Source organism: Periplaneta americana, chromosome 13 (genome assembly GCF_040183065.1).
Source record: "Periplaneta americana isolate PAMFEO1 chromosome 13, P.americana_PAMFEO1_priV1, whole genome shotgun sequence".
NCBI classification, from domain to species: domain Eukaryota; kingdom Metazoa; phylum Arthropoda; class Insecta; order Blattodea; family Blattidae; genus Periplaneta; species Periplaneta americana.
Window position 1 is genome coordinate 131576080 of NC_091129.1, and position 21666 is coordinate 131597745.

The window sequence follows — 21666 nt, forward strand, 5'->3', positions numbered from 1 at the left end:
AATTGAAAAACAAAATTTGTACAAAGTAATTAGCAACACATTTTTAGTTTCAGAATACTAGCCAATTAAAGAAATGATATTTCTGAATAGTTAATTCTCTATTTGTAATACTGTTTTATCCTTAAAACTAAAACAAAAAAGTATTTTACTAACAATTTCAAATTAGTGTAATTCTGAAAATATTGAGATTAGGATATGTTTATATAACATATTTTGCTCAGAATGTCTTCGGAAATAAGCTCCGCAAGGGACGGTAAATCCTAATGAATCACCCTGTATGTAAGATATGACATACGTTCCAATTAATTCTTGAGAAAAAAAATATTTACACCTTCAGTTGTTAATTTTTCAATTCTTTAAAACTTATCACATCCTCAACGCATGGGGATTTGAATATTTTCAATAGCAGAGGAAAATACATACGTCATTTACTTCATATGCTTTTCTGGACTTCTGTGAAAACTTTCACGGATATTGGAGAAAAACGGAATTCATTAGAGCATTTTGAATGTTAAAAAATGTTGAAAATTGGAAAATCGAAAAAACATGTACCAAAGTACAGCATATATAATATGATAGACTATATACTATCGATATCGAAATATATGTCTATTACACACATTTTTCTCCTACATAACAGCACGAAATATGAACTGAATGAAAAGTAAATTTAATTAGAATGAAGAACGAAGTCTGTCAAAATGACAGCTGAATGTCAGTTTAAAGGGCTGCAGATCCACGCACGCGCTGGTCTCTTTAAATTCATCCTGAGGGGCTTTAAATCGTCGTAGAGCCAAAATAGGTACAGATTTAGGAAACTAGATTTAAATTTAGATTTATTTAATAATAACATATAGCCTACATAAATACGCTACATTAAAGTACCCCAAAAGAGCAAAGCTCGTGTTCGGGGACAGTTTCGTTTTGATAGAAAGACTTGAAAATGACATACAATTTTACATTCTTCACCAAACATACCTATTTTTTCTGAATTAAAACTTAAGATTCTGGTTAGGCCTACACAGGTTATACATAGCGGGCAAATCACAAAAATATAAATCTCTACTGTTTATAAAATAAAATTTAAAATTCTTGCATTAAGATCACATTCTTAAGAAGACTAGATAGAAACATACATAAATAGGCTATACATACTTTGTAGACAAAATACTTAAGAAAAAGGTCGCATAAAGATGATGATGATGATGATGATGATGATGATGATGATGATAATAATAATAATAATAATAATAATAATAATACCCAATAATAACTGAGTGAAAAAAGAGACGATGTTGAGATTGGTGGGAACTGAAACATTATTTTATTTTTTAGAGTTAAAAAGAAGATTTCCGTTTATAATGGTTTTTTAATTATTTTAACCAATCTGAACCTTAAGATCGTGTACAATAAATCAAGTCACTTGCAGTGTATCTGGGACCTAGAAAACAGTTGAATACACCCAATAATGTAAATGTACAGTATGTGATATGTTTTTCGCGACGCTGTTATTCCCGGCGTGACTCCTCCTCTTTGCTTACGTCTTAGGAAGTCAAGGCTCTATAAAGTCTAGATAGGTAGTATCGTTCGCCATTTTTGTTCTTTCGTTGCCGAGCTACCAGACGAGGAATCTATTTGCCACACCGTTAAACATTATCATGTCGTAGCTCCTATGATAATAAATCAAACGCACTGTAATTCAGCAAATAATTGAACGGCAAATAACGTCCTCGTGTGCTTCCTGCGAACGCCAACGAAAGAGCCAAAATGGCGGGCGATTATATATTAAGTATTTATCCAGCCTTAGGAAATGCTTAACATCTTCATCACAAGACGCACACGTTTAAATGTAACCGACCTGCAATGTGATTGCTGCCGGAAATTAGAACGACGGGACTCTAAGTTAGTTTGTTATTTGTCGCTATGATTTAATCGCGTGTCAGTTTTACTTCGATTGATGCCGCTCTCACCTATACCATTACCAGTACTCTTTCGCTTTTACATATTCAGTTTTCAATTGTACCGCACTAAGATAATCGAGTTACCTGGTCTCGCCAGCCTCTTTATTGTATTTGTAAATCTATCAGTCGTGTCCGCTGAGCGTCGCTTAATGAAATCTGGCAGCCCCGATGATACTTATCACTACGCTCTTTGTGAATTCTTTCTGTACATGTTATTCTGAGCTTTGATTCGGAATGCTCTGGGTCAGGATCAATGCTTTCATAGATAAGTTTGCAGAGTTCTATTTATATCTTACAGGAGAGTTGTAATCGTGTGTTGACATGACTTTTAATGGGTGAGAGCTTATTATAGCAATCGTTAAATACAGTCTGCTGATTTTAATTTACACGTCTGTATTTTAAATTTTTTAACGATTTTTATAAATGTGATCCTACAACTGATTGATTTGCATTTATTATCATATTGAGTCCCGCGCCGTGGCGTCGTGGTCTAATGCATTCTACCAAAGACTCGTGTTACGGAATGCGCGCTGATTCGAGTCCTCATGGGGAAAGAAATTTTCTCACGAAATTTCGGCCAGTGTATGGGACCGGTGCCCATCCAGCATCGTGATGCACTTGGGGAGCTACAACGTGTAGCGAAATCCGGCTGCGAAAGCCAGCTATAACGGCTGGGGTGATCATCGTGCTAACCATACGATACCTCCGTTCTGGTTGGATGATCGTCCACCTCTGCTTCGTCATGTGAACGTGAGGTCAGCAGCCGGCTGATCGGTCTGAGCCCTTCAAGGGCTGTGGCGCCACGGATTATTATTCATACATTTTGATTACACAACTTTTAACACTGTATCACTTCGGAATATGTATGATAATAACTTTGTTGTGTTAAATATTATTAACGTACCTTGTTAACATATTTCGACCTATTTTCGGTAATCTTTGGAACTGGTCGTTGTTGGTCTCGGTGCCTCTTGTTTTCTATGTGGGTGCGTTCGTAGTGTAGAGTCAAAGAGTGTATGTGTTTTGAAATTGAGTTGTGTGTTGAGAATATCGCTGGGGTGTGTTTTCGTGTGTCTGTATATTTCATATTGTTCATATTGTTATACAGACACACGAAAACACACCCCAACGATATTCTCAACACACAACACAATTTCAAAACACATACACTCTTTGACTCTACACTACGAACGCACCCACATAGAAAACAAGAGGCACCGAGACCAACAACTACCAGTTCCGAAGATGACCGAAAATAGGTCGAAAAACATGTTAACAAGGTACGTTAATAATATTTAACACAAGAAAGTTGTTATCATACATATTCCGAAGGATTATTATTATTATTATTATTATTATTATTATTATTATTATTATTATTATTATCATTATCATATTGAATCAATAATCACTGTAAGAATTTTGACCACAGCAATTCTAAATATTGTATAGAATAAGAGTTGCGAGTCGCGAGGATTCGAAGTAATTATAAGACGAAACCATCCTCTTGCACTGTACGGTAGTGGCAAAACAAACCGGACCGACCCTTGTAGCTGATTTTGGAGCCTTGTTCACTCCAGAGCACGAGAGACTGGCAACTAAAACTTTCGTGGTTCGAATCCTGCCTGGTAAGGAAACTTTTTTTTGTTCCTTATTCAAATTTATTCCCAATACTTTTCGATTGCAGCGATATTTTACTACTTAATTAACTTATTATTCACAGAACATGAATTTTACCAGCAATCGGAAAGTATTGGGAATAAATTTGAATAAGGAACAAAAAAAAAAGTTTCCTTCCCAGGCAGGATTCGAACCAAGAAAGTCTTAATTACCAGTCTATCGTGCTCTGGAGTGAACAAGAAATCAGCTACAAGGGTCGGTTCGGTTTTTTTGCCACTACTGTACAGTTTAAGCACGTGAAAAATTGTGTGTAACATATGCTCACAAGAGGATGGGGATTTGTGGGAATGACATTGTTTCCCAACGAGTTTTCTTCGAAACAAGAAAGATCTTTATAGTTTTAACACTGTTTCTCACGTATATATTGCGATGCATTCACGAAGGTTTGTGAGTCATAATATCAGTTTTCCTCACCTCTACTCTTTCGACTCTGCGGGCGATGCCCACCACCTTCATGCCATGCTTCACCAGGTCCTTGGCGATCTCTGCACCAATTCCTGCACTGGCACCCGTCACCACGGCAACACGACCTTGCCACCTCTGCATTTTGTCTCTGAAACTGAAAATTCAAAGGATCGGCATTGTTATTTTGATAGGAGTTTCTTCAAATAAATTTATTTCTATGGTAATAATTGTACACTATTAATTTATTACTAAATAGGCAAGGTAGTAAAATTACAGACATATTCTTGTTTGTGAAAGATTAAGTCATCTCTTTGACGGCTTTGGTTCTTTAGAGAAATAGATAAACATGTTATAAAATGTTGTCATATTCTTTTACAAACTTTGTGATGCAGTTAAGATAATCATATCTATTCAAAACTAAATTTAGTACAGAAAGAGACCAGGTTGAAGCATGAACCATCAGAGCACGAGATGTATCGACAATCACAGCGGCAGAAATGCTCTCCATGAGTACAGGAACATCGTTTTATTTTTACTTCAATTTTTATTGTACCTGAGTTTTTTAATGTACTTCACTCCCACCCCTCTACTAGTAAACTACCAACCGTCCTCCACACAAGCCGCGTATACAGTCAAAGTAGCCTTACAGTTATAGTAAACAGTACTGAGTTAGTGAGTATAGTACGTTCCAGAAATATGATCTCGTTTTCCAGTGACGAAAGAGATTTCAATATTGAATCATATTTTTGCACAGGTACTGTCGTCCGTTTGCCTAAGTCGCATCCCAGTTTCCCCCACCCGCTTCTGCTCGCCCCTCTATAAAGGCTAGTGGCTGGGCTGTCTTAGCTCTTTTCTGAAAACATTAATTTCTGTTTAGAATTGAACGTTTACGTATTATTATACGACTGTTTAAAATAACTTAAATAAAAGGGCCTCGTTAAGTAATTACTGTCACGTCATTTCCCCCCTTTCTACGACCCTGCGACAAAACCACTTGGACGGACAGTAGATAGCATGTCTGAGTAATTTTATCTTTTCGGATCGGGCGGAAGTGAAGAGTGAATTTACAGTACGTAAGGTGCTCTTTTATAGAGTAGGTATAGAACTATTTCAACCTGAGTTACTAACGAAGGACGAAACTGGTAATTGGAATTAAGTACAATAGGCTTATACTGCGATAATATGCACAAAAGAACTGAAGCCTGTATCGAAATGAACGGCCACCATTTTCAAAAATGTGTTTAAATATCCGTTTTATGATTATTTTCCAATTTAACTTCATTCTCTATATTGTACGCTAATGTGCTGTAGACAGTATAATATACACTGTATAATGAATACGTGCGAATGGACAGCTCAGTTCGTAAGTAAGTGAAAACACTTATTGTTAATACTGTATTGTATTATGATTAAACAAAAACCTAATAAAAATTATCAAACCCAAAATCGCGGTATTTTTTAGTTTACGTAAATGGATGAACTACTTTTCTTCCCTCCTATACCTAGTAAAGTGATTTGTTTGTATTTTATGCCAGTATCATCGAACTCCAGTCGTGGAAGGAGGTAGCAAAAGGTATTTCCGGTTCTCAACCGTTAATGTAAAGGTATAACCAGATTAATATTAGAAATGTTGGTAAAAATAAAATGATGTCCCTGTAGAACTGCGGGTGGGATGGGATCGTAAAAAGAATGGACACATTCTAGAACAACTGAATATGGAATCCATCATTACATTACCTACTTCAAAATACAGAGTTAATATTGGCAGAATCACTTTAATAGAAAGCACACACTGAAAATCCCTACATTTGTTATTAATTAAAAAGATTCGTACATCTTTTCACGTGAAAAATCCCTACGCCGAGGAATAAATTCTACGTATGACAACACTTTCAGCATCAATCAGCAGCATATTATTTTGATGCTAACATTTTGTTCTACAACACCAATAGGAGCGGATTATTATAAACTAACAGCCTACTTTATAACTCTGTCAGCATTAAAAAACCGCAGTTCCAATAGAATACATTATTTTTTCTTAGACATTAAACAAATAGAAGGAGCGATAGAAATGAGAGGGGATGCTTACTTGTTTCTCTGCGTCCTTGCGTGCACTCTCTTGAAGGCGAGGAACCGACTGGTCTTGTTGACGGTTGCTTTCAGCTTAAGTAATCACGTGTTTACAAAGCACGTCTTAATAATTGTACTGCGAGGCTTATTTTTAATGTAATTATCTGTAACTTGGATAATGTGTGTTGTGCTATTGAGGGAGGAAGGTCATTATGGTCCAGCACTATGACCATTGCTCATCTCTTGTGCTGTGCCAACCTCCAGCTAGGTTCATTTCCACCCACACCGGTATACTAAGCTATGATTCGCTGTAGGTAGCATACAGCACAACCAACACCACGTATCCCTAAACCAGCCTCGTTCGCACGTCGCCAGTGACCTGAGAAATGCTAAAGCTGGGTTCACACTATATAACAAAACACGTTATAGCCTATAACAAAGTTATACAGGGACATCATTTTATTTTTACTTCAATTTTTATTGTACCTGAGTTTTTGAATGTACTTCACTCCCACCCCTTCTACTAAGGAAGTTCCAACTCCACACAGAACCAAGACCGCAGATAGTAAGCAGTACTGAGTTACTGAGTATAGTACGTTCCAGAAATAGCCTATGTTCGCGTTTTCCAGTGACGAAAGAGCTTTCAATATTGAATCATATTTTCGCACAGGTACTGTCCGTTTGCCTACGTCGCATCCCGATTTCCCCCACCTGCTTATGTTCGCCCCTCTGTAATAGCTGGGCTGTCTTAGCTCTTTTCTGATAAACATTAATTTCTCTTAGGAATTGGAAGTTAACGTAATATTATACAGATGTTTAATTTAACTTAAATAAAAGGGTCTCGTTAAGTAATTAACTGTCAAGTGATTTCCTCCCTTTCTACAATCCTGCGGCATAACCACTTGGACGGACAGTAGATAGCATGTCTGAGTAATTTTATATTTTCGGGTCGGGCAGAAGTGAAGATTGAATTTACAGTACGTAGAGTAGGTACAGAATTATTTCAACATGAGTTACTACTACGAAGGACGAAACTGGCAATTGGAATTAGATGCAATAATCTATAGTGCGATAATATGCACAAAAGAACTGAAGCCTATATCGAAATGAACGGCCACCATTTTCAAAATTGTGTTTAAATATTCATATTATGATTATTTTTCAATTTAACTTCTTTCTCGATATTGTACGCTAATGTGCTGTAGACAGTATAATATACACTGCATAATGAATACGTTCGCATGGATAACTCACGTCGTGAGTAAAAACACTTATTCTTAATACAGTACTGTCCTTTGATTAAAGAAAAACCTAATGAAAATTATCAAACTCAAAATCGCGATATTTCCTAGTATACGTAAATGGATGAACTACTTTTCTTCCTTCCTATACCTAGTAGAGTGATTTGTGTTTTACGCCAGTATCATCGAACTCCAGTCTTGGAGGGGGAAGCAAGCGATGTTTCCGGTTCTCTAAAGGTATAGACAGGTTAATATTAAAAATGTTAGTAAAAATAAAATGATGTCCCTGTATAACTTGTTGTAGAGACGGGAAGAAAATGTTATATAACATGAGTTTTTTTGTGTTATATAGCAAGTTATATGTTATCCATCGGGTGTCGATAAAGGTCAAAGGATGTTATAAAACATCGTTATACAGGGACATCATTTTATTTTTACTAACATTTTAAATATTAACCTGGCTATCCCCTTCCACGACTGTAGTTCGATGATACTGACGTAAAACACAAACAATTAATCACTCTACTAGGTATAGGAGGGAAGAAAAGTAGTTCATCCATTTACGTAAACTAGAAAATATCCCGATTTTGAGTTCGATAATTTTCATTAGGTTTTTGCTTAATTAAAACACAGTACTGTATTAAGAATAAGTTATCCATGCGAACGTATTCATTATGCAGTGTATAATATACTGTCTATAGTAAATTAGCGTACAATATAGAGAAAGGAGTTAAATTGAAAAACAATCATAATATGAATATTTAAACACATTATGGAAAATGTGGCCGTTCATATCGATACAGGCTTCAGTTCTTTTGTGCATATTATCGCACTATAGACTATTGCATCTAATTCCAATTACCAGTTTCGTCCTTCGTACTGGTAACTCATGTTGAAATAATTCTGTACCTACTCTATAAAAGAGTACCTTACTTACTTACGTACTTACTTACTGGCTTTTAAGGAACCCGGAGGTTCATTGCCGCCCTCACATAAGCCCGGCATTGGTCCCTATCCTGAGCAAGATTAATCCAGTCTCTACCATCATATCCTACCTCCCTCAAATCCATTTTAATATTATCTTCCCATCTATGTCTCGGCCTCCCCAAAGGTCTTTTGCCCCCCGGCCTTCCAACTTACACTCTATATGCATTTCTGGATTCGCCCATACGTGCTACATGTCCTGCCCATCTCAAACGTATGGATTTTATGGTCCTAATTATGTCAGGTGAAGTATAAAATGCGTGCAGCTCTGCATTGTGTAACTTTCTCCATTCTCCTGTAACTTCATCACTCTTAGCCCCAAATATTTTCCTAAGAATCTTGTTCTCAAACACCCTTCATCTCTGTTCCTCTCTCAAAGTAGGAGTCCAAGTTTCACAGCCATACAGAACAACCGATAATATAACTGCTTTATAAATTTTAACTTTCAGATTTTTTGACAGAAGACTAGATGACAAAACCTTCTCTACCGAATAATAACACGCATTTCCCATATTTATTCTGCGTTTAATTTCCTCCCGAGTGTCATTTATGTTTGTTACTGTTGATCCAAGATATTCGAATTTGTCCACCTCTTCGAAGGATAAATCTCCAATTTTTATAGTTCCATTTCGTACTATATTCGGGTCACGAGACATAATCATTTACTTAGTCTTTTCGGGATTTACTTCCAACCCAATCGCTTTATTTGCTTCAACTAGAATTTCCGCGTTTTCCCTAATCGTTTGTGGATTTTCTGCTAACATATTCACGTCATCCGCATAGACAAGAAGCTGATGTAACCCGTTCAATTCCAAACCCTCTGTGTTATCCTGAACTTTCCTAATGGCATATACTAGAGCGAAGTTAAAAAGTAAAGGTGATAGTGCATCTCCCTGCTTTAGCCCGCAGTGAATTGGAAAAGTATCAGATAGAGACTGGCCTATACGTACCTTACGTACTGTAAATTGAATCTTCACTTCTGCCCGACCCGCACAGATAAAATTACTCAGAAATGCTATCTACTGTCCGTTGAAGTGGTTATGCCGCAGGATCTTAGAGAGGGGGGAAATCACGTGACAGTTAATTACTTAAAGAGGTCCTTTTATTTAAGTAATTTTAAACAGTTGTGTAATATTAAGTAAACGTCGAATTCCTAACAGAAATTAATGTTTTCAGAAAAGAGCTAAGACAGCCCAGCTTTTACAGAGGGGCGAACATAAGCAGGTGGGGGAAATCGGGATGCGACGTAGGCAAACGGACAGAACCTGTGCGAAAATATGATTCAATATTGAAAGCTCTTTCGTCACTGGAAAACGCGAACATATTTCTGGAACGTACTATACTCACTAACTCAGTGCTGTTTACTATATGCGGCCTGGATTCTGTGTGGAGGACAGTTGGAACTTTATTAGTAGAATGGGTAGGAGTGAAGTATATTCAAAAACTCTGATACAATAAAAATTGAAGTAAAAATAAAATGATGACCCTGTATAACATGTTTGCGCAGCAGGTAACTTGTTATAAAAGACACCCGCTGCACAAAAAGGTACGAGCTGCTGGAATCATGACGTCATGTGTTTTGCATTACTGCGTAGTATCTTGTATGCATTGTCTGTGCTCTTGGCGTGATTATTCATCTGTGTTCCGAAGTCAACTTGGCATAATGTAGTGAAACAAGACTGCAACTTATGAGTTAATTGAGCTATACAGAGAAAAACGGGTATTATGGGATCCGCGACTGATATGGACTACAAAGACAAATAAAAAGCACGACGCATGGGCTGAATTGGGTGTTAATATGAAAATGGATGTGCAAGAGGTTGAAAACAAAATGAAAATACTTATTGGTCAGTTACTTACTTACTTACTTAAAAATGGCTTTTAAGGAACCCGAAGGTTCATTGCCGCCCTCACATAAGCCCGCCATCGGTCCCTATCCTGTGCAAGATTAATCCAGTTCCTATCATCATATCCCACCTCCCTCAAATCCATTTTAATATTATCCTCCCATCTACGTCTCGGCCTCCCCACAGGTCTTTTTCCCTCCGGTCCCCCCAACTAACACTCTATATGCAATCCTGGATTCGCCCATACGTGCTACATGCCTTGCCCATCTCAAACGTCTGGATTTAATGTTCCTAATTATGTCAGGTGAAGAATACAATGCGTGCAGTTCTGCGTTGTGTAACTTTCTCCATTCTCCTGTAACTTAGCCCCAAATATTTTCCTAAGCACCTTATTCTCAAACACCCTTAACCTATGTTTCTCTCTCAGAGTGAGGGTCCAAGTTTCACAACCATACAGAACAACCGATAATATAACTGTTTTATAAATTCTAACTTTCAGATTTTTTGACAGCAGACTTGATGATAAAAGCTTCTCAACCGAATAACATGCATTTCCCATATTTATTCTGCGTTTAATTTCCTCCCGAGTGTCATTTATATTTGTTACTGTTGCTCCAAGATATTTGAATTTTTCCACCCCTTCGAAGGAGAAATCTTCAATTTTTATATTTCCATTTGGTACAATATTCTCGTCACGAGACATAATCATATACTTTGTCTTTTCGGGATTTACTTCCAAACCGATCGCTTTACTTGCTTCAAGTAAAATTTCCGTGTTTTCCCTAATCGTTTGTGGATTTTCTCCTAACATATTCACGTCATCCGCATTGACAAGAAGCTGATGTAACCCGTTGAATTCCAAACCCTGCCTGTTATCCTGAACTTTCCTAATGGCATACGCCTATTCTAAAGCGAAGTTCAAAAGTAAAGGTGATAGTGCATCTCCCTGCTTTAGCCCAGATGGAATTAAAGAAAGGGAAAAATGGATATGGAGCAAACGCTCACTACTAATCAAAATGGGTGTACTTCAATTTGCTCTTGTTTGTAAGAGACAAAATGAGTCAGTGATAGCTTCATATACTCTGGCACAATCTTGGATATGCTCTGCTTGGATAATTTGAGCAAATAGCTTAAAAGTTTGTAAAAATCTCCACTTGGAAGAAATCTTAAAGTAGCGGCTTCTCTCGCCAGTATTGCATCTCGAAATGAAGTGTCTTTCTTACTTATCTTATGTCCGATTGCGTTTATAAGATATTCAAAATCAGAACTGACCATTCTGGCAAAGTTTTTGAAACGTCCATCACATCTAAGTTCTTCTGCTAAGGAATCACTAGCATCTCTCTTAAGATCTGCTTAAAGGTTACTTCTACTGTATTGTTTTATAGCTTGTAAAGATGGTGGCACCCAAAATTTTCGTTTACAAGGCCTACTACTTCCTGCCAGAATCACGTAAGCAGCAACAGCATGAACTAGATCATCTGCCCTCGACGCCATTTTAAAACGTGACATTTATTTCATTTATCGAGTTATATAATTTGTTACAAGAATGTTATTTTGATACCAACACAAATATAACATATAGCAAGTTAAAGAAACATGTTGCATACAAAGTTTGTTATATAACGTGTTTTGTTGTATAGTGTAGACCCAGCTTAAGAATATTAGAATGGAATAGAGATGGGACGGAATGACGTGTATGCCTATGAAGGGGAAATGGAATAAACCCGAGAAAAACCATTGCGACATTGTACATCACAAGTGTATGAGTTACACAATATACGATAAATGGAAAGATTGAATAAATTTTATTAATCTTCGGGCGTCGTCTATCAAGAGGAAATTTCACGTTATCCGTTATAGCTCGCAAGTCCGTAACACCAATATAGGCACCCCGGTATTGTATGAGGTTGTTGTGACTGAGATAGGTATTGTATATAGTGGGCCACACGTGATTGAGCATATAAGGACACATACACACACGCACGCACGCACACACACAGTGGAGTGGAGGTCGGGGTTTTGGATGACCCGCAAGTCGTGCTAAATATACGCTATTACCTTCATAATTATCCAATATGCAGTGAGAAAGGATTCCAATAAAATCATAAGTTGCTACAAATCGTATTTTATGCTCGACCATGCCGAAATGTAGTAAATATACACCTGGTAGCAGGCCTTTAACGGGCCTCATTAAAGTACACCTATTCATTAAAGTTCAAGTGTTCCACCAATCAGAAAACACCATTGTAGCAATATGAAAGCGCAAGTATAGATTAATCTCGGATATGCAATCGAAAGACAACTAGCGAAACGTCACGGAGGCTGGAAATCCAATACCGTCGCAGAAGGTTATGTTCTGTTACTATAATAATTAGCGTTAATTGAAAATAATATTCAAATAAATTCAATTTGTCATCTCGTTTTTCAATGTCTAAATCAATTTCAAGGTTAATGTTTATTTTACTCTCTAGATTATATCAAGGTCAATGACATTTGTGTCTCGGAAAAAATCAATACTTTCGCGTCTGCGCACATCTCACAATTTACGAGATATTGGACAAGGTCAGTTCCGCTCCCCAGTCAGATAAGAATAACATGAATACTTATGAATAATTTCAAGTTAGAAATATGGTCGAGCATAAAAAGTCGTATGAAACTTGCCTATAATGTGAGACGGTTCCTCGTATAGGATAAGGAGGTTTTGATTAGATTAGTATTTCGTGTTAATATTCTCATATGGATAGTAAGAAGCATGGACGTGTAAGTTACAGAATGTGAGACGGAAGTAACAGGTGGACAGGAAGGCCGAAGGGAAGCCAGGCTGACAGGAAACATGTGTCCAGGCGTGGAGTTGACTGATGAGGGAATGTATGGACTTTGCCTGCGGGTGGTCAGTAAGATGACGCCAAGCCAGGTTCCAAAAGAGATGATCTGGTATATGTCAGAGAATTGTCAGGACGCCGGAAGTAGGAGATGTTCTAGTTAACGAACAATTTTTGAAGAACGCGTCTTAAGTGACGTAAGTGTAATCATGGCCAATCAGGATTCTTAATAGAGACACGTGATATATAGATAGGAGGGCGAAATTCTATGTTTGGTGGTTGAAAGTAGGGGATAGATTTGGCAGATAGAGAGAAGGCATATAGTAAGCGTACGGAGAAGTTGCACTCCACATATTCTCGGCAAACCTAACTCGGAAGTATAACAATTTACGGACTTAGAAATTTTTAGTGGGTGTAGTAAGAAGTCGTGTGTTGCATTATTATTATAAGTCTGAATTCTTTTCTCTCATCACGTTATCAACTATCCGTTATATTATTGGTGTTTTATAGTACAAAAGATATAATTACGTGAACTCAGAAATTAGTATACCAACTTGCGGGAAGTGAGAGCGAGATATTATACACTTGGACGCGCATTTCTGCTAATCTGAAACGAACACTTAATAATAATAATAAACGTTTTCATAGTTCTTACCAACAACTTCTGGTGTGCGCCTACATCATTTCAACCTACGAGCATGTCTCCCAAACCCCATGTCCCGACCGTTTTGCAGCTGACCTGGGAACCTCATACCTCTACCGGAGTAATCTCGAGGAGGCTGGCGCCCAAAATTAATCAGTGTACATAGTTAATTATTGACATCGACGTGCCTCCTTGAGATACTTTCCATATACGACTGAGCTGGCAGCCGAGGGCAAGGAAAGGCGTCGTGGGCAACGACGACGACGACAGACGACCGCTGCATATTTCGGCGCCCCAACGAAGGCCGACCGCTACAAATTGTAATTAAGACGCTCGTATGAAAATTATGAAACTCGCTTGCGCTCGTTTCATAAACATACTCGCGTCTTAATTACTACCATTATAGACTCGTTGCATAATGTACTATTGTCCGTTATTTTACATTTTTTGTATCACAAATTTCTTTCAAGGGGTATTATACGTTTTATTTGCTACTCATATATCGCTCACACTCTGGTAAAGCCCCTTTCTAATATTAATGATTTTGGCCTCGCTGCGATGAATCTGAGTCCTGCAGGTGATAACGGAAGGTGTGGTCCATAATATACTTAATGGGTTTTATAATGAGAAGCAGAAATATTTGTCGGGTGTATTTCGTTTCGTTTTGGTCCGATCGAGTATTTCTGAGAAAGGAAGTATTGAAGCAGTTGTTCTGTTCGGATCTAGGAATTCTCGTCATCGGAGATGTCGTCATTATACCTTCTTGTCACCGATTACATTTTAGTCACCGGTATTCTCGTCACCGATTACATTTAATATTTTATTGGAAAAATTTAATGAGAGTTAAATGTCATTGTAAGATTGTCTCCGTGGATACATATATAAGTCTTTGGCAAAAAAAAAAAAAAAAAAAAAGACGTAAGTTGACGATCTTACTTATTTTAGTTATCAAATTTATTGTACTGATGGAGCATCACGAAGGGGAATTTCGATTCACTCGAAGTATTAGGGGCTTTAGGGTTATTCCGAAGGTCATTCCCCACCCAGTAAAAAGAAGAAAGCGGAGGAGAAGGATTAGTAGGATCGCAGAACGATACCCTGATTATAAAGATGATGATGATGTTCTTACATAATAATAATAATAATAATAATAATAATAATAATAATAATAATACTTACTTACTGGCTTTTAAGGAACCCCCGGAGGTTCATTGCCGCCCTCACATAAGCCCGCCATTGGTCCCTATCCTGAGCAAGATTAATCCAGTCTCTACCATCATATTTCACCTCCCTCAAATCCATTTTAATATTATCTTCCCATCTACGTCTCGGCCTCCCCAAAGGTCTTTTTCCCTCCGGCCTCCCAACTAACACACTATATGCATTTCTGGATTCGCCCATACGTGCTACATGCCCTGCCCATCTCAAACGTCTGGATTTAATGTTCGTAATTATGTCAGGTGAAGAATACAATGCGTGCAGTTCTGCGTTGTGTAACTTTCTCAATTCTCCTGTAACTTCATCCCTCTTAGCCCCAAATATTTTCCTAAGCACCTTATTCACAAACACCCTTAACCTATATTCCTCTTTCAAAGTGTGAGTCCAAGTTTCACAACCACAAAGAACAACCGGTAATATAACTGTTTTATAAATTTTAACTCTCAGGTTTTTTGACAGCATACTGGATGATAAAGGCTTCTCAACCGAATAACAACACGCATTTCCCATATTCATTCTGCGTTTAATTTCCTCCCGAGTATCATTTATATTTGTTACTGTTGCTCCCAGATATTTGAACTTCTCCACCTCTTCAAAAGATAAATTTCCAATTTTTATATTTCCACCTCGTACAATATCCCGTCACGAGACATAATCATATACTTTATCTTTTCGGGATTTACTTCCAAACCTATCGCTTTACTTGCTTCAAGTAAAATTTCCGTGTTTTCCCTAATCGTTTGTGGATTTTCTCCTAACATATTCACGTCATCCGCATAATAATAATAATGATAATAATAATAATAATAATAATAATAATAATAATAATGGTTCATTTAACCTGGCACAGTTAAGGCCATACGGCCTTCTCTAACACTCAACCAGGAGTTTCTAACACTGAACCATACTTCATAGCCATCGGACACAGTTTGGGTGGAAATTTTGAAACGTAAATCATGTATCATTTTATGTTGTGTGACAATTTTGAAATATTTATCACATAACATTTTATACAGTATAGCTATGAATATTTTACTTGTCGAAATAAATTAATATTTATAAGAAACTGTGTACTGATGATCAAAATATCCCGTGACCAAAAAGTCGAAGTAACCAAAACACCGGGTGACAAAATTGCAGTGACTAGTTGGTACAATGACGAGAGTTACGGTGACGAGAATTCTTCTTTTCGTTCTGTTCTTGAATATAGCCCTTGATATCGTGAACTTATTTCCTGATGAAGTTGTATTCCCAACTGATATTATTCTTAAAGAGTTAGTATATGTTATATTATATTAGGCCTATTATGTTATTTTATTGGCTAATACCACACCGTACACGAGCCTGGCTCTTATGGTAGTGACTAGAAATATTTTTGTTTTATAATTTTAATTTGTATTCACTAGCTAGCTAGTTAACCCTTTCTAACCCAAATTAAATTTACAAGCAATCCATGTTGAAACAAATAGCTGTATTGGGACCAATTAAGTGACCAAGTTACGGAAGTGGCAACATTTGAAACAAAATTATATTGATGAAAATTTATTGAAATAGAAGTTATCCCGCAAAATTTATCTTCATATGTAACACACAAGTATACAGGGACATCATTTTATTTTTACTTCAATTTTTATTGTGCCTGCGTTTCTGAATGTACTTGACCCCCACCCCTTTTCCTAATGTCCTTGCTGATTTCAGTCACACAAACTTACGGCCGCTGTTGCTAGCAGTGAAATAAACCGTACAGAGTACATTGTGTTTCAGAAATATGTTGCATTTTCTATAGAAGAAAGTGCTTATATTATTGAAGTTTATTTTCACACAGGTATCTTGTGTAGCATAACTGAATTTATCTGTGTGGACTGAGCAGAAGTGAAGATTAGAGTTACCGAAAGTACGGTACCCTATAATATGGTACGGTACTTAACATCATTATTTAAACAAGAGTTTTGTTTTATTGTTTGTAGGTATGAAGGACGATGATGGAAACTGGAATTACAATATAACCGAATGTGAACAACAGTTTTTTTTTACAATTTCCTGAGTATATCATTACGGAGTATTTTCGTAGAAATGTCATTAACCTGGTAGATACATTTAGAGCAGCAGAGTGTAAAGAGAGGAAGAAAAGTGTATGATGGCCAGCAAAGGTCAATGTTCTGAAATTTGTGGGGAAAATCATAGATTTATACCTATCGTAATCGAAAGTATTTCAAAAAATGGTTTTATTAACTGTGACAGAAGATGCTGTAGAAAATGCTAGAGAAAGGATGCAGCGAGGTCCTAATAAGTCGGTCAAGAAGTTAGCTGTAGAAATTGGGGTTTCTTACGGAAGTGCTCACAAAATTCTCAGGAATAAATTAGGTTAGTAATATGCTGAATAAAGTAGACATTACATAATGAATATAACCGCCTGAAGAGTTGAGTTTGTGAAAAAAATTACTATTCTACTGTTGTTTGATAAAATATTGTAAAAGTAATGAATCAAACTGAAAATCGTAATACTGTATTTCCCTGTAACATAAATGGATACACTACTTTTCTCTCCTCCTATAGCTAGTAAAATGATTTGTTTACATATTGTACTAGTAACACCAAATTCCTGTAATGGAAGGGGGTAACAGTGTTTCGGAGTACAGTCAGGTTAATGTTAAAAATGTTGGTAAAAATAAAGTATAAATGCTATAAAGTTAATTATTGCCATGTGGTATCTATAGGTAAGAAAGGGTTATATAAATAAATTAAATAAACTATATATATTAGTCACTTTCCCTTGTATTCCTATTCATATTGTTATAAACTTATAAATATAGAGCAGAAGGGAAGGTACACATTTATAGAGTTTTACTACAAGAGCTTATTCCTTGATAGTACTTTATTTGTTTAAGTGCACTTTAGAAAGTAGACATTATTGCTTACAGTAGGAACTTTTCATTTACACAAGACTGAACTTTAAGGCAATTTCACATAATATTTAGACCATTACACTTTCTCAGATAATGTGACTATTATAATTAGTAATATATTTTATTAATCACAAAATATATAGTTCAAAGTTTAAAAGCAAGAATTTCATAAATGTTGATCTTGATGCTTGGAATTATCTGACGCATTCCGAGTCATCGTGTCGAATCCATTTCCTTCAGAGAGGATGCTTAGAAAGGCTCTCCGACCGGCTTGATGGTTAGCTCGTGAATCTGAAGCAAAAATCACTTCTAATCAGTAAAAATGCGAAAAGTGTATTTTATACATAACTCATTGTAATGCTACTACATCTATAGGGCTTCAGGAAGGGAAAAGGTACGAGAGATGCAATTCGACTGCTACGGACAATCGGCGAAAGATACCTAGAGAAAAATAAAGAAGTGTTTGTGGTATTTCTGGATTTAGAAAAGGCTTTTGACAGAGTGGATTGGAATAAACTGATGGGGATCCTAAAGAAAGTTGGCGTGGATTGGAAAGAGAGAAGGCTTTTCAGTAATCTTTATATGAAACGAGTGAAAGTGAGGACAGGGGAAGATATGTCAGAAGGAGGTTAAATTGGAAAAGGAGTACGTCAAGAATGTCCTTTATCACCTAGCCTGTTCAACATCTACTTAGAGGATTTAGTAAAGAACTGTTTTTAGAACATGGGAGGAAGGAGATATATTAGGAGGAAGAAGAATACCATCCCATCGCACCTCCTCATACTCATCCTCTTTCACAATAGCCCTGCCAAGACTCTGGAATTCGTTACCTGCTAGCATCAGGGACTGTCGAAATAAAATTCAATTCAAACGCAAACTTACTAGGCACTTGGTCAGTAATTGAGACTCGTTCAGACATGGTTTCTTGTAAATAGTTCTTTTAATCTACCACAAAATATCTCAATATCCGGTAATTTCATCACTATAGAATTTTGTTATTGTAGGTTTAATTTGTAATTTAGTAAATACAAAAATATTCTTTGTTCTTAACTTCTATGATAAAATGTCTAGCTTTCATTAATCAGGTATTCTTGTCGTACTTTAATTTTTATTGTAATTGTAATTGTAATTGTAAATTTAATATTAATTGTAATCTTATTGTTCATGTTATAGTTGTAATCCCCTGGTAGAGGGGCAGAGAAGGCCTGACGGCCTTATCTCTACCAGGTTAAATAAATAAATCTAAATCTAAAGAAAATTTAAGAATAAAGTGCATAAGATTTGCTGATGATATGGCGTTGTCAGCAGAAGAGGAAATGATACTAAAGGATATGCTAATGAAGCGAATTGACAGCTGTGAGCAGTATCGGATGAAGGTAAATGCAAATAAGACGAAGACCATGGTCATAGGAAGAAAAATATAGAAGATAAACTTGCGAATTCTAAATGAGGCAGTAGAGCAAGTGAACAGATTCAAACACTTGGGGTGTACTACCGTTCTCCAACAAGGAGATTAACAATGAAAGGAATGTGCTTACTATTGCGTCATCTATTGGAGCGAAGTAGATAGATAATATTTCCGTTATAACGACAGTTTAAAAAAAAACATGCGCTCTCCTGCATATGTCGTTTCCTGTATGGAGGGATTAAAAGACCAGGAGATTAACTGTGATCTAATTTTGTAACTAGGGTAGTATAAGTATGTGTATTAGTGTTATCCTTTGTGCTTTGAGAAATAGCCAATGGAGATGCGTTTACCCACGTGTGTGACCTTATGACATCAATATTCATTCATAGCATTACCCCGCTGCGTCTCATTCCCCTGAGACTTTCTCGTGGTTGGAGTACAGTATAAGCGGTAACATGAACTGCTGCCAGGAAGTCAAAAGGAGGACAACAATGACCAAGGAAGCTTTTAATAGAAAAAGGAGCGTCTTCTACGCACGTCAGCTTCTAGAAACCAATGACGATGAGGCAGAAATGAATTAACATTGGCCGCGAAAGCCTACGCCAACACTTCGTTAATATATACATACACAAGTGAAATTTGTTATTAAAAATTCGTTTTATGCGTACCTCAATAGTGCGAAATTATTGAATTTTCTTTGCTTCCTCAGGTGTTTACTTTGCTTCCTCAGTAAATATTATTCGTATCCTAAATCTATGATATGTTTATAGAGCAGCCGATAATACGAAAGTGCTGACAGAGTGTGATGTCTTGACCGAGACACGTTTTCTCAAGTCCCATAGCGTTTGTTAAGAACTTAGTCTAGACTAACCGATGTAATGACAGTAAGTAACATGTACCTGAACATGCTGTGGTGTCCCAAGGACGTACAGGACGCCTTGTGAGATGTCCTCACACTCCAGACTTGGTCCCTGGTCGTACATCTGCTTTGGTGTGAGACCTCCTTTAATCTTGATACCAGATGCCTCTATTATTTCGGTTCGTACTGTACCGGGACTCAGGCTCTGTGAATAAAAAAAAATAATAATGTATTATCATCATTCTACGCTCTTATTTACCTATTTATGTCCTGCGTATAGCGTACTTAGCTCTGTTTCAATCTATAGTGAAGTATGGTATGGCATGTCGGGACGAATGAGAAGGTTACACTTTGTGCTTTAACTTTACTCGGAAAAATAATTAAGTTATCAAAATTTGTCTATAACAATATTATCAATCTTTAGATTTGAACAAAATAATTTTTTTCTGGAATTATGCGATTAAATCTAGGACTTTATGCATACAGGTTGGAAGGGGACCGATGCACCAAAATTTAAGAGATGATTCTACATGTTAAATGCAACAAAACTTTTATTACAATTTCCCTTCGATGAAGCATCGTTAAGCAGGGGAAAAAAATAGTCTTTTCCCAATGTTTGCAGCTCTATTACGGTAATGGCCGAGAGAAATGGCTGATTGCTATACAGCAAAGAGTTTGTAATACTTACTAGAGACACATACCCGTGAGTGGCAGGCAAGAAAAATGTCACAAATTGAATCGGCTAATATCCGCCATTAAAGGGAGTGTTTGCGGCGCGAAATTCGAAAACAGTACCACAATACATTGATGTAGCCTGGTGATAGACACTGTTTTAAACATCTTTTACAAAGGATGAGTCGTGATGAAATAAACATGAATGGCAGAGGAGCGCTATATTTATGAAAGTATTATAATGATTAATCTTTGTCGATATTCTGAAAAATAAGTTAAATCACCCATATACACTCGGGATAAGTATGTGAAATATTGAATAATGGCAATGTCAACATCAATTTTCAGTATGACTAGTATTGTTTTAAGGACATAATAATAGACATTTACTGTAATATTTAAAATGATCTATATTTCATTCCTTTCATGCAAAGGAAGAGGAAGGTATATGGTGCTTAGAAAATATTTAGTGGTAAAATATGAGATCATAAAAATTCTGGAAACTGATTTAAAATATAATGAGAATAAATTTTATCATAAAACAATCTATTCATTGTGTAGTTGATGACCATCAAGTTAGAGGTCAGTACAGATATTTCGATACAATTAGTAGCGGTAATAGTAAGCCTAAGAGTAGTGGTAATAGTAGGCCTAGTAGTAGTGGTAATAGTAGGCCTAGTAGTAGTGGTAATAATAGACCTAGTAGTACTGGTAATAATAGGCTTAGTAGTAGTGGAAATAGGCCTAGCAATAATGGTAATAGGAGGCCAGTTTTGGTAGTATTAGTAGGCCTAGTAGTAGTGGTAATAGTAGGTCTAGTAGTAGTGGTGGTAATAATAGACCTAGTAATAGTGTAATAGTAGGCCTAGTAGTAGTGGTAATAGTAGGCCTAGTAGTAGTGGTATAATAGATCTAGTAGTAGTGGTAATAATAGACCTAGTAGTAGTGGT

General features: G+C 36.6%; 2 protein-coding genes across 3 annotated transcripts in view; both read right to left on the reverse strand.

The window, feature by feature from the left end:
• LOC138712447 (farnesol dehydrogenase-like) overlaps nucleotides 1-6287 on the reverse strand; it is a 46876-nt gene extending 40589 nt beyond the window's left edge. Inside the window, exons 1-2 of one of the 2 annotated variants that reach the window (XM_069844271.1) lie at nucleotides 6136-6287; nucleotides 4056-4200 (exon numbers count right to left, since the gene is read on the reverse strand). In XM_069844271.1, the coding sequence (XP_069700372.1) occupies nucleotides 4056-4187 (132 nt within the window). In that variant the 5' untranslated portion in view covers nucleotides 4188-4200; nucleotides 6136-6287. The remainder of the gene's footprint in view (nucleotides 1-4055; nucleotides 4201-6135) is intronic. The other variant, XM_069844272.1, reaches the window with a different exon arrangement.
• An 11441-nt stretch (nucleotides 6288-17728) lies between these two features.
• Nucleotides 17729-21666, reverse strand: part of LOC138712448 (farnesol dehydrogenase-like) — a 39216-nt gene continuing 35278 nt past the window's right edge. The window contains exons 6-7 of the mRNA XM_069844273.1: nucleotides 20085-20249; nucleotides 17729-18068 (exon numbers count right to left, since the gene is read on the reverse strand). Coding sequence (XP_069700374.1) covers nucleotides 18027-18068; nucleotides 20085-20249 — 207 coding nt within the window. The 3' untranslated portion in view covers nucleotides 17729-18026. The remainder of the gene's footprint in view (nucleotides 18069-20084; nucleotides 20250-21666) is intronic.